Source organism: Rana temporaria, chromosome 13 (assembly GCF_905171775.1).
Source record: "Rana temporaria chromosome 13, aRanTem1.1, whole genome shotgun sequence".
NCBI classification, from domain to species: Eukaryota; Metazoa; Chordata; class Amphibia; order Anura; family Ranidae; genus Rana; species Rana temporaria.
Window position 1 is genome coordinate 118,025,293 of NC_053501.1, and position 14,206 is coordinate 118,039,498.

General features: G+C 49.6%; 1 protein-coding gene across 1 annotated transcript in view; it reads left to right on the plus strand.

The window, feature by feature from the left end:
* KCNN3 (potassium calcium-activated channel subfamily N member 3) overlaps window positions 1-13,652 on the plus strand; it is an 81,360-nt gene extending 67,708 nt beyond the window's left edge. The window contains exons 4-7 of the mRNA XM_040332202.1: window positions 4,185-4,295; window positions 8,789-8,916; window positions 9,954-10,023; window positions 12,667-13,652. Of these exons, the coding sequence (XP_040188136.1) occupies window positions 4,185-4,295; window positions 8,789-8,916; window positions 9,954-10,023; window positions 12,667-12,963 (606 nt within the window). The 3' untranslated portion in view covers window positions 12,964-13,652. The remainder of the gene's footprint in view (window positions 1-4,184; window positions 4,296-8,788; window positions 8,917-9,953; window positions 10,024-12,666) is intronic.
* Window positions 13,653-14,206: the final 554 nt, after the last annotated feature.

Here is a 14,206-nt window from a genome sequence, read left to right on the forward strand (position 1 = left end):
GACAGAAATAATAGTACGATACCAATGATACTACCATAGAAATAATACTGTGATACTAAGGATACTATGATATAAATGATACTACGATACCAATAATACTATGATAGTATCCCCCTAGGTTTGTGAGTGTGGTGGCTAACAGGAATGCATAGTAGTCCTTCTAAAGTGAGAAAATACTGCATTTGGCCTCTAGATGGTGCTAAGTATTATAAGAATTTCCTATGATACTTAGGTCCATCTAGTGTCCATATGCGGTATTTTCCATTAGAAATCAATGGAAAACATTCGACCAGGGCAGGAAATAGCCTAATGACATTTGTTTTTTTTCCTCCATTCGCACAGAACATGCACTTTCACTTTTTTTTTAAGTAGCCCTAGGTTTGTGAGTGTGTCGGGTAATAGGAATGCATATTAGTTCTTCTAAAGCACGAAAATACTGCATTTGGCCTCTAGATGGTGCTAAGTAATATAAGAATTAGTTACGATACTTAGTTCCATCTAGTGGCCAAATGCGGTATTTTCCATTAGAAATTGATGCAAAACATTCGACCAGGGCAGGAAATAACCTTTGGGTTTTTTTGCCCCCTTTCACACAGAACGAATGTATAAGAATTTTTATTGGACTATGCGATTTTTTATTATTTTTTTTTATAAATACACCCACCTAGGTTTTTGTGAATGTGTCGGGTAACAGGATTGCATATTAGTTCCTCTCCCATTGAAAGGTAAAGGTGTAAATTTGGTGATTTTTTATCGCTTCTCTTTTCTAAAAACTGATATCCGGGAACATTTATCTCGTCTGTTTGGCAGTTCTGTCCTCTCCGGATGGAATCTGCAGCCAGCTAATTTAGTGCGGGCAGCTGCAGGGAAGAAGCATTATAGAAAGGCTCCACTCCCCCCTGGGGGGACAGGCAGGCCGCAGCTTCTGGAGACCCGCTGGCTGACTTGTCAGGGAAATTTACAAGCTGAAAATTGGGAGGGCTGGTGAAATGTCAGACCGGGAGGGAACATGTGATGAACAATCTGCTCTGGAGGGATTCCCATTCTCCCATTCACCTCCTGACACCTGACGTTTGGGGTGTACGGAGCCCAGAATAGACCTCAGAGAGACGCTGGGAAAGCCGGTGTACAATAATGGCTGCACAATGGCTGCGTATGATGGGCACAAGTAGCTGCATATGGTGGGCACACTGGTTGCGTATGACGGGTACAAGTGGCTGCATATGGTCGGCACACTGGCTGGGTATGACGGGCACAAGTAGCTGCATATGGTGGGCACACTGGCTGCGTATAATGGGCACAAGTAGCTGCATATGGTGGGCACACTGGCTGGGTATGACGGGCACAAGTAGCTGCATATGGTGGGCACACTGGCTGCGTATGACCGGTACAAGTGGTTGCATATGGTGGGCACACTGGCTGCGTATGATGGGCACAAGTGACTGCATATGGTGGGCACAACTGCTGCGTATGACGGGCACAAGTGGCTGCATATGGTGGGCACACTGGCTGCGTATGATGGGCACAAGTGACTGCATATGGTGGGCACAACTGCTGCGTATGACGGGCAGAGCAGGCTAGGGGGCGGGGGTCTCTATATTTTTTCTCGACCTCGGGAACAAGCAGGCTACTGTGTGTTTACACAGGGCTGGAGGCGGTGCTGCCGATAATGTCAATAAAACTGTTGCTCCGCCTCCGCCCCGCCTACCCCAGTCTATGACATTCACGGACCAAAAATAGCATGGGACCAAGCAGGCTACTGTGTGTTTAGGGACGGGGCTGGAGGCGGTGCTGCCGATAATGTCATTAAAACTCTTGCTCCACCTCCGCCCGCCCACCTGAGTCTCTGATTTTAGCTTGATCCGCCTCTGCCCGCCTACCCCAGTCTAGGATATTCACGCACCAAAGAAAAGCATCTGCGCATGCACTGCGCTGCGCATGCGCCGTGGACCCGCGATCAGCTGCGCTCCTGACGTACGAGCACCGGAAGTGACGCGGTCCGATTTTTTCACAGGCCCGAGGAATTTTTACTACACCGGTATGATATTAAACACTTTCTATGGCTCCATAGCCCTGGTGAGGGCGCTCTAGTGATACAAGAACCCCCGGGTTACTCAGAATCCGAACCCAGAAAGAGAGCAAAGATTTGCTGATGGATACATTCCAGATTCTGTATCACTCCCAAAATCTTCATATAAATAATTTTACTAATTGTGCCATATCAGTCAACCCTGAGGAAGGAGCGGTCACACCCCAAAACGCGTTGGCAGTTTTTTTTTTCCAGTTATTTGATGAGTGACTTTGCCTGGGCCATCTGGTGACATCAACGTAAGACCCTGCCCCTTTGTGATGTCACGTGAGGTCACAAGGGGCGGGAATCTCACGGTTACGTCACCTGGATGGCCACGCCCCATGGATATATAAGAAACGGCAGAGAGCGGAGCTGGCACAAACGACGGGAGACAGCGTCGGAGGAGGACCGGGCCAGCGGCAGAGAGGACGGCACCAGAGGAAGGAAACTGGAGGGAGAAGACCCGAGGAAGATTTTTAACAAAGGACTTATCAAAACTATCTCCTGTTTTCATTCACACTAAACTGTTTTTTTTTTTGGGGTGAATGGGTAGGGGTATAGTGTACTCATACTCATTCACATAGGGGGGAGCTGGATCTGGGGGCCCCCTTGTTAGGGGGGCCTCTAGATTCCAACAAGCCCCCTGCCTGCAGACCCCCACAACCACTGCCCAGGGTTGTCGGGAAGAGGCCCTTGTCCCCATCAACATAGAAGAAGCCTTCCCCCCCACCAGAGCCCCCCCTGCTCCAAAGCACCCCCCCATGTTGAGGGCATGTGGCCTGGTATGGTCCAGGAGGGGGGGCGCTCGCTCGTCCCCTCCTTTTCCTGACCTGCTGGGCTGCATGCTTGGGTAAGGGTCTGGTATGTATTTTTTGGGGGGCACGCCTTTTTTTTTGCCATAGAGTTTTCCCTCAAAATCCATACTAGACCAATACTCTACCAATACCCCATACTCATTCACATGGGGGGCGGGATCTGGGGGCCCCCTTGTTAGGGGGGCCTCTAGATTCTTACAAGCCCCCTGCAGACCCCCACAACCACTGCCCAGGGTTGTCAGGAAGAGGCCCTTGTCCCAGTCAACATGGAAGGAGCCCCCCTGCTCCAAAGCACCCCCCCTATTTTGAGGGCGTGTGGCCTGGTATTGTCCAGAAGGGGGGGGCGCTCGCTCGTCCCCTGCCTTTCCTTACCTGCTGGGCTGCATGCTCGGGTAAGGTTCTGGTATTAATTTTTTTGGGGGGGCCCCATGCCTTTTTTTTTTTGCCGTGGAGTTTTCCCTCAAAATCCATACCAGACCAGGTAGGGGTACAGGGTACCCTATACTCATTCACAATGGGGGGGGTGGGATTCCGACAAGCCCCCCGCCTGCAGACCCCCACAACCACCGCCCAGGGTTGTCGACCCTTGTCCCCATCAACATGGAAGGCAAAGCACCCCCCATGTTGAGGGCGTGTGGCCTGGTATGAGGGCATGTGGCCTCCCTTTCATGACCTGCTGAGGTGCATGCTCGGGTATGGGTCTGGTATGGATTTTTTTGGGGGGGCGCCTTTTTTGGGGGGGTTTCCCTCAAAATCCATACCAGACCAAAAGGTCTGGTATCGTTTTGGGGTGGACCTGGTATGTATTTTCGGGGGGGGACCCCATGCCGTTTTTTTGTTTTTATTTTTGCGTGGGGTTCCCCTTCAAGATCCTCCAGAGCACAGGTCGCACCACAAGTCGGATCATAATGATCCGACTTGCATGCGACTTCTATTTAAATCAATGGGCTGCCTGAAAGTCAGATAAAAGACGGCTCTCACAGGAAACTGCGGCTAAACGTGCATTAACGCCAAGGCAACAAGCGACTAAAAGCGCGTTTTGTACAGCCGCTTTTTTATGGTCGCTGTTAGTGGCTTTGCAGCTCGTTTTTTCTCTACCTTTGTATTATGTGTTTAGTTCAGTGTTAGTCTATCACATGCACTTTTTTAGTCTATCACATGCACTTGCTCATATATTTATTTCTATGTTTTTTTTTGTTGTTGCATTCTTTGTCCTTCTCTTGTGCAATTCACAGTTGTCAATAACTGTTTCTACATCAATCAGTAATTCTTTTTAAACTGTTTGTCGCCCCCTTCAGGGTGCCGGCTGCACTGCCTTAGTGGTCGCCGTCGTCGCTCGAAAGTTGGAACTCACCAAAGCGGAAAAACACGTCCATAACTTCATGATGGACACGCAGCTAACGAAACGGGTGAGTAATTGGGGGGGGGGGGGCAAGGAGGGATGATAAATGTGAGCCCCTCAAAATATTGGATTTATTAATAAAATAAGAAAAACAGGCACACTGCAAGCCATATCAGGTATTGGTCTCCACATCTGAACTCTCTCAGGAGTCTCACCGCTCTAGCTGCATTCTCTGTCAAACCCCCCAAGGCAGGGGAGCGCGCAGCTGACAACTCATGATCAGAGATGTCACCCCTGGGCAGGGATGGACTGGCCATTGGGACTACAGGGAGTTTCCCGGTGGGCCGATGGCTCAGTGGGCTGGCTTCAGTGACAGCGGAATGCCGCCCCCTCTGCTCCTCGGTCTCTCCCTCCCTGCAGCACTCACCTCTTCTCCCTCCCCGCAGCGCTCACCTGGGGGGAACAAAGAAGCAGGGGGAGGACCGGAGGAGCAGGGGGGGCGACAGAGGAACATGGGGGATGACAGAGGAGCATGGGGGAGGGGACAGACAGCTGACTCAACAGCTATGGCCTGGGAGTTTCTCACTTCTGCCTAATCTTGTCCCATAAGGGGGGGCACCAAACTGATTCTTTGCCCCGGGTGAAATAATGTCTAGCTTCCCCACTGGTACTGCCTATAAGAGTACCAGTACCAGCCATTCTACTCTAATAAAGTAGAACGGTTAGTGGCTAGTGAAGGGGGAGAGGGGGCTTGGGTGGCCGGGGGGGTGCGGGAGTTGTTCGGCCACCATGGGAGAGACCTGTCAAAGTGGGCCGGTCTGGATGAAGTCAAGGGCCAAATTTCTGTCCCAGTCCAGCCCTGCCCCTGGGCAGTATATGTAGATAGAAGCAATGGCCGCTACCAGCTGTCCCCAGAGTAGCAAGTAAGCTGACGTGAATGCTCAGCACGCCCCTGTCGCCGCCGGAACACCGGGCATTTCAAAACAAAGCACACAGAGAGAAGGAGGGAGGGGAGCACTCTGCCGCCCCCCCACTGGGGCGCCTGGGTGCACTGCACACCGTGCACCCGCCCAGGATCGGCCCTGCTGGCATGGGATTTTAAATATTTTAGTCAGTTGCTGTTTAAACACCCCAAGACTAGAGAGACTCTATCACATGTCTTATTCAAGGCAGAAGTGAAAGGTCTCCTACTAGTACACCCGCCAGCCCATTTATAAAGCTCCATTCCTCAAGGAGTCAATCTCTGTGTCTGTGTAAGCTCCATATATGGTGGTGGAGGAGCTTACACAAGGTTGATGACTTCACAACTTTCCTCATAGGACAGTGTTCAGGGCTGGCGATTGGGAGGAGATCACGTGCACCCCCAAACCCCCAAAGAGTCAATCTCTGTGTAAGCTCCATGTAGGATGGTGAGGGGATGTACCGAGGTTGATGATCTCACCACCTTCCTCACATGACAGTGTTCGGGGGTCATGATTGGGCATTCCATACTGGGAGAAGCTCACATGCATCCCCATACTCCTAAGGAGTCCATCTCTGTGTAAGCTCCATATAGGATGGTGGGGGAGCTTACACAAGGTTGAAGATATCACCACCTTCCTCATAGGACAGTGTTCAGGGATAGCGATTGGGCATTGCTTGCACATGCACCCCCAAAGTCAATCTCCGTGTAAGCGCCATGTAGGATGGTGGATGTTCAGGGATGGCAATTTGGCATTGCATGCTGGGAGGAGCTCACATGCATACCAATACCCCAAAGGAGTCAATCTCTGTGTAAGCTCCATGTAGGATTGTGGGGGACCACCTTCCATTACAGTGTTCTGGCTGGAGATTGGGTATTGCATGCTTGGAGGAGCTTACGTGCACCCTCATACCCCCAAGGATCTCGGTGCAAGCTCCATGTAGGATGTTGGGGGAGCTCACACAAGGTTGATGACCTCACCACCTTCCTCACATGACAGTGTTCAGCGCTGGCGATTGGGCATTTCTTGCTGAAAGGAGCTCACGTGCACCCCCCAACCCCCAGAGTCAATCTCCGTGTAAGCTCCATGTAGGATGGTGGGGGAGCCTACACAAGGTTGATGACCTCACTACCTTCCTCACATGACAGTGTTCAGGGCTGGCGATTGGGCATTTCTTGCTGAAAGGAGCTCACGTGCACCCCCCAACCCCCAGAGTCAATCTCTGTGTAAGCTCCATGTAGGATGGTGGGGGAGCCTACACAAGGTTGATGACCTCACCACCTTCCTCACATGACAGTGTTCATGGATGGCGATTGGGCATTGCATGCTTGGAGGAGCTCACATGCACGCCCATACACCTAAGGAGTCCAACTCTGTGTAAGCTCCATATATGATGGTGGCCAGGGGAGCTTACACAAGGTTGATGACCTCACCACCTTCCTCACATGACAGTGTTCTGGCTGGAGATTGGGCATTGCATGCTGGGAGGAGCTCACGTGCACCCTCAAACCCCCAAAGAGTCAATCTCTGTGTAAGCTCCATGTAGGATGGTGGGGGAACTTACACAAGGTTGAAGATATCACCAGCTTCCTCACAGGACAGTGTTCAGGGCTGGCAATTGGACATTGAATGCTGAAAGGAGCTCATGAGCACCTCCCAAACCCCCAGAGTCAATCTCTGTGTAAGCTCCATGTGGAAAGGTGGGTGTTCAGGGATGGCGACTGGGCATTGCATGCTGGGAGGAGCTCACGTGCATCCCCAAACCCCAAAATAGCCTGTCTCTGTGTAAGCTCCATGTAGGATTGTGGGGGAGTTCAAAAAAGGTTGATGACCTCCCCACCTTCCTCACATGACAGTGTTCGGGGTTGGAGATCGGGCATGCATGCTTGGAGGAGCTCACATGCACCCCCATACCTGAAAGTACTGTGTATTTGCAATGGTTTTGATGGAGTAATGGAGGGGCTGGGTATTGCCGATCCTTTAGCACCCATGGCAAAAGGGTCAAACTGTGCCCCTCCCCCCTCAACGTGACTTGTGGGCCACTTCAGCAGCATAGGTTCCAGGTCCTGTCCTTTTTGTGCCCCATTTTCTCCTCTACCTCCTGCAGGGGTGCCCAAGGTGGCCACTTCTTCTATCCTTGTCTTTGACCCGGTTGGGGAGTGCAGCAAATAGGCAAAGCCACAGGTCCACTATTAGTCGGTTTGGGAGCAACTTGACCTTTTAATAATATAAAAAGAAAAGTAGTTTTAGGACAAAGTATTAATAATGGTCGGTAGACTTTTCGCACTGCATGGCACTAATTGCAGCTGGTATCACCTCTTCTCCATCATGGTCTCCTCCATCTTGGTCTTGGTTATAACCTAAACATATTAATAACAAATACCAAGACAAGTGCAGAATGAAACATTCATAAAAGGGGGAACCCCAACACCCGCGCCCGCAGGTGGATAAACTATTATAGATCAATTAAACGGTTAAAAAGTCAAACGTTGACCTCACAGCCTTCTCCTTTTTCAGCTGGTAGCCTGATGCCCTCTGCTGGTAAGAGTCGGTATCACAAAAACTGTTTTGTAGAGGGGAGGCCACGCACCTAGATGGCCAAAAATATGTTGAGCCTCTTTTAAAAACACTGGCCCAGATTCAAGAAGCACTTGCGCCCGCACAACCATAGGTTGCGCGGCGCAAGGGCTTACTTGCTCCGATGTAACGAGTGCTCCTGATTCAGGAACCTCGTTACACCGACTGCAGCCTAGGATGTGACAGACATAAGCCTCCTTATGCCTTCACATCCCAGGCTGCATTCTTGCGTTGGCCGCTAGGGGGCGCGGCCATTGTGATCGGCGTATAGTATGCAAATTGCATACTACCACCGATTCACAAAAGTTGCGCGGGCCCTGAGCACGCAAGGTACGGAGTTTCCGTACGGCAACTTTAGCGCAAGGTTGCTCCTGCTGTAGCAGGGGCAGCCAATGCTAAAGTATAGCTGCGCTTCCCGCTCGTGAAATTTAAATTTCACGTCGTTTACGTAAGTGATTCGTGAATGGCGCTGGACGACATTCACGTTCACATAGAAGCAAATGACGTCCTTGCGACGTCATTTGCCGCAATGCACGTCGGGAAAGTTTCCCGACGGAGCATGCGCTGTTCGCTCGGCGCGGGAGCGCGCCTAATTTAAATGATTCCCGCCCCCGGCGGGATCATTTACATTAGGCAGCCTTACGCCCGGCTGTTTAGCATAGCGCCCGCGCAATTTACGGAGCAACTGCTCCGTGAATCGCGGGCAAAACGCAATATTTGCGTGGGCGCAGAGAAAAATATTTGCTCTTTGCCCACGCAAATATTGCTCGGATCTACCTGAATCTGGGCCAGTAAGTTCAGGTGTCTCCAGTGAAGGGTTACGTTCAATGGCGGCTGGTGCTCAAAACTTTTGGGGGGGCGCAAACAAACTGATAAAAAAAAAAACATCAATTGCAGCCTCACTGTGCCCATCAAACGCAGCTACTGTACACGTGATGCTAAGGGTGCAATGTGATCAGGGCAGGTGAGGGCTTTGTACCTTGGGAATCCTAAATTCTAACATTTTATACCCACCTTGCAGATAAAGAACGCGGCAGCGAATGTCCTGCGAGAAACATGGCTCATTTACAAGCACACCAAACTAATAAAGAAGATTGACCATGCCAAAGTCCGCAAGCACCAGAGGAAGTTTCTGCAAGCCATTCATCAGTGAGTAGAATCCTTCACCACCAATGACCTTTTCCCTGTGACTCCTCTCAATGCAATGTCTGTTTTACCGATAAACTATACCAATGTAATACATGACTAAGGATTACCAAAGCACCATGGTGTAGCTAAAGAGCTGACTGCTTTGGGACTTGCATTGTCTGATTAACCACATGCAGGTCTATCCTACGATGTATTCAGCTTCGTGTGTAAATGTTAGCTTGAGGTATTGACCTCTGTAAACAACATGGTTTTACTACAGAGACATGTAAAAAGAAAAGGAAAAGGGCTTGTGACATCGTTTGACCATCTATGAGAGCTCAGGATTTGAGGTACGTATAAATTGGGTTTTCCAAAAAAAATAGGTGCATGGTTGGGGAGTGGGGATCTCACAAAACTGTAGACCTTTGTTCCATTTTGAAGAAAGAAGCCAGTTGTTCATACAGTTCAGTAGCTCAAGTAGTCCCGCGGTCACGGAGTTTCAGACTGGGTCGCGGGCGCACGCCCGCGACCCACGGCTGAGCACTTAAAGAGGACGTACCTGTACGTGCTTGTGCCCAGCCGTGCCATTCTGCCGACGTATATGTGCAGGAGGCGGTCCTTAAGCGGTTAAAGGGAAGTTCAATACCAGTCGTGTTAGTAGAAGTTTGCTGAGAGACGATTCGCGCTTTTCAGGCCTCGTGCTTTTCGTCCTTGTGCTTTTCAGTCCATTACGGTGTGACGAATGTGCCATCTCCATTGCATCGAATTTTGTGTGCGTCGGAATTTTCCACACACGATCGCAATTTACCAAAAACTGATTTTGTTGTCCGAAAATTTGAGAACCAGAGCTCAAATTTTTGTTGTCGGAAATTCCGACAGCAAATTGCCCGATGGAGCCTACACACGGTCGGAATTTCCGAACCAAAAGCTCCCATCGAACATTTGTTGTTGGAAATTCCGACCGTGTGTACGCGGCAAAAGTGTGGCCGACGCTTAGAAGGGTCTTCCAACAGGTAGTGAGTCAACAGTAAGTGAATTGAAACATTTTTTTTTTGCAGATTACGGAGTGTGAAGATGGAACAAAGAAAGTTGAGCGACCAAGCCAACACTTTGGTGGATCTCTCAAAGGTAAGTGTGCGCCAGTCTGTACGGTCAATTGGGGTCGGGTGTCAAGAAACACTTGGAGGTCTTCCGTTGCTTCAGCATTTCTGGTCTAGACAAATGCAGAACAAAACCTTCTCTACGGCCATCAGTTCTAGTGTCGCGATCGAATGTTTCTTGGAACGTTTTTAACCACTTCCATGCCGGGCCTATTCTGGCACTCCTCTCCTTCATGGAAAAATCATAAGTGTTTTGCTAGAAAATTACTCAAAACATTATGGCCCGGATTCACATACATCGGCGCATATTTATGCCGCCGTAGCGTATCTCTTTTACGCTACGCCGGCGCAGCGCACAGAGGCAAGCACTGAATTCACAAAGCACTTGCTCCCACTCGCTCTTAAAGATACGCTGGGTTTCCTCGGCGTAAGCCGGCGTAGTTGGAAGTGGGCGTGAGCCATGCTAATGAAGCGTGACCCCATGCAAATGATGGGCCAAGCGCCATAGAAGTACTTAAAATGAACGGCGCATGCGCCGTCCCGTGGCGGCATCCCAGAATCACGTTGAGACAACTGCCTAAGATCACTGCCTACGACGTGAACATAACCTACGCCTAGTCATATTCACGTACAACCTAAACGACAAAAGATACGACAGCTTGTGTTCCCTGGTCCATACCTTTGCATGAGTTGCGCCTCCTATATGGGGAATAACTTTACGCCGGACGCACGACTTATGCAAACCGCGTATATAATGCGCCGGGCGCAACTACGTTTGTGAATCGGCGTATCTCCCTCATTTGCATATGTGCATAGAAAATCTATGGGAGCGGCCAATGCGCCCGCCGTAAATATGCGCCCACTATATGACGGCGTAGGCAAGTTACGTCGGTCGTAGGAAGCCTATTTTCAGGCGTATCTAAGATTGTGGGCACGGCGCACAGATACGACGGCGCATAGTTACACTTACGCGGCGTATCTCGAGATACGTCGGCGTAAGTGCTTTGAGACACTAGAGCAGTGATGGCAAACCTTCGCTCCCCAGATGTTTTGGAACTACAATTCCCATGATGCTCATGCACTCTGCAGTAGGGGTAGGCGGTACACTTTGGTGGGGGTGGGTCAGCCACGCCCCGTGACCTTTGGGATCCTGCCTTCTGACCTTTGACCTCTGGGGGAGGTCCCTGTTCTAATTCCTGAGTCCTAGCCTTATTCTTCAATGGCAAACCCTAACCCCTAACTCTCAACCCTAATCTTAACTGACCTTTGACCTATGAACTTTAAACCCAACGGCATCTCCACTTAGTGATTTGGGGTCGGCAGATCCGTTCTCCGACTCTCCAATCGCAGCGGTGAGTGGGTAGAAGCACCGGAGGGCGGCAGGAGTGAGGGGAGTCCCCTCTCGCCTCTCATAAGAACGATCAAGTGGCGAAACAGCCGCTATGATTATTCTTATGGTGTAGGGCAGGGTTATGCAATTAGAGGACCTCCAGCTGTTGCAAAACTACAAGTCCCATCATGCCTCTGCCTCTGGGTGTCATGCTTGTGGCTGTCAGAGTCTTGCTATGCCTCATGGGACTTGTAGTTCTGCAACATCTGGAGGTCCACTAATGCATATCCCTGGTGTAGGGAATCGCCGGCTGCATCCTGAAGAAGCCGGCGAAACGCGTTGATGCACTTAAGCTCACATCATATTATCATTATGTAGTTTCATATATATGATTTTTACCATTTTTGTATGTCTTTTTGTATACCATGTATGTGTTTATGTCTTATTAAATAATATATTTTTCCATATCATCATTGTTTACTGTGCCATTAAAGTCTGACCTGGGGCTACCCCTAGGGTTCACCCCTCTTTTTGTATTTCCGTTATATATTAAACAGCCATACTATTAGGTAGATTCAGGTAGAGTGGATTAAACTTGCGGCGGCGTAGCTTAGCGTGTTTAGGCTACGCCGCGGTAAGTTAGCTAGGCATGTACTTGATTCTCAAAGTACTTGCCTGCTAAGTTATGGCGGCGTAGCCTAAAGCGGGCGGGTGTAAGGGCGCCTAATTCAAATGTGTCTAAGGGGGCGTGTTTTATGTTAATGGGGCTTGACCTTACGATTTTGAAGTTTTTTTAAACTGCGCATGCGCCGGGGCGCCTACATTTCCCAGTGTGCATTGCGGCTAAGTACGCCGCACGGGCCTATTGATTTCGACGTGGACGTAAATCCCTACTCACGGACGATTTTTACGCAAACGACGTAAAAATTTCGAATTTCGAAGCGGGAACGGCGTCCATACTTTAACATTACTATTCCATCTACAAGATGGAATAACTTTAGGCCTGATATTGCCTTACGGAAACGGCGTAAATGTACTGCGGCGGCTGGGCGTACGTTCGTGAATCGGCATATCTACTAATTTACATATTCTACGCCGACCGCAATGGAAGCGCCACCTAGCGGCCAGCCTCAATATTGCAACCTAAGATAGGACGGCGCAAGCATATCTCTGATTGAGAATACACTTAAACATAAGTCGGCGTAGATTCTGAGTTAGATCGGCTTATCTACTGATAAGCCGGCCTAACTCTTTGTGAATCTACCTATATATGTTTCTTCAAAACTTTAGGCTTTATGAACAATCGCTGACCAGTGTTGTTTTGTTCCCAAACCTCTGCAGATGCAAAGTGTGATGTACGACCTCATAACGGAGCTGAACGACCGCAGCGAGGACTTGGAGAAGCAGATTGGCAGCCTGGAGACCAAGCTGGACCAGATCACTTCCACCTTCAACACTCTTCCCGTCCTCATCGTGGATGCCCTCCAAAAACAGCAGCAGCACCTGCTCTCTGTGGTCCTGGAGTCCCGGGGACTGGGGGTAGCGGTGGGAACGCCACAAACCCCTCTCTCCGACAGCCCCATGGGGATAAGCTCGGCGTCTTTTCCGACGCCACACACCAGCTCCAGCAGCTGCTGAGTGGGGCAGAGGAAAAAGACCTGGCCTGGGGTGGTAGAACCCCCAAAACTTACGTGTGCCCTCGGTAGGAATATTTAGGAGAGGATTCCGGGGACTGCTGGCTTCCAAAAAAAAAAAAAAAAAAAAAAAACATCATGTATTCCTCAGCTAACATGGGATAGCCTTTAACCTAGAAAAGCAGCTTGCCCTTGTGACGGGGCTACCGGTCAAGGAGCAGAACACCTTCGAGAAGTTGGGAGAAGGTCCACTCATTCACTGCCAAGTGACCTGCGATGCTTAGCGGAGCCAACAAGGGTTATCAACCCTACTTCCTCCAAGTTGACACGTTCTCTTGATCTCTTCCTGATGTTGCCCCTTTTTTCCATTCTTCTATTGCCCTCCAACGTCCGGGCACTTCCATAGGGGGCTAACGCCGCTGATGGCAAGATCGAAGAAACCTTCAAATTCATGACCTGTTCTTCTTCCTTTCTCCAGACGTCTAAAAAAAAAAAAAATCAAGTGCCTGCACATTGAAGGTGGTTAATGTCACAACCAAGTGCACCCCCCGCAGAAGTTTCACAAAAAAAAAAAAAACCCAGAACGATCCAATAGTGGTTAACCACGTTGGATGAAGAAATCGAAAGAAATCATCAGCGGGGCTTGCCGGGAAAAAAAAAAAACAGAACTGGAATTCCTTTGTGCTTTCACACTCTGAAATTCTGTGCTTGGCATATGAATGCTACGTTTATACTCAACAAACTGCTGTATCAGACAAATTCCACGCAAAAAGGGGGCACCCGAGAGTGTGTCCCAAAGGCTTTTTTTTTGGGGGGGGGGGGTTGTGGCGGCAAATTAACCGGTCTCTCGATGCGCCATGTTCATCGAACCTGCGTTAGACTTGAGCACACGCCACTTCTTTATGTATTTTTGCACCAACAACAACCAAATAGTAGAATTAAATAGAGATATATATATATATATATAAAATATAGATATATAGAGAGTATCTACCAGCGCAGAGGTCTGGCAAACAATTATGGGGTCGGGGAAAGGGAGGGGAGGGGGGGGTGTTTTAGGAATCACTGTGTATTTGCAGCCAAGGCTTGTTGCTGCCGGATAAACGCTGTAGCTCTCTTTGTAGCTTCTGAGCTGCCGTTTTCGAAACCCCTACTGCCAAAAAAAAGTAAAAATTTTACATTTATGCTACAAACAATCAAATTCTGAGCACCTGCTCCTCTTTTTCAAACGGGAATTTTGGTTCATC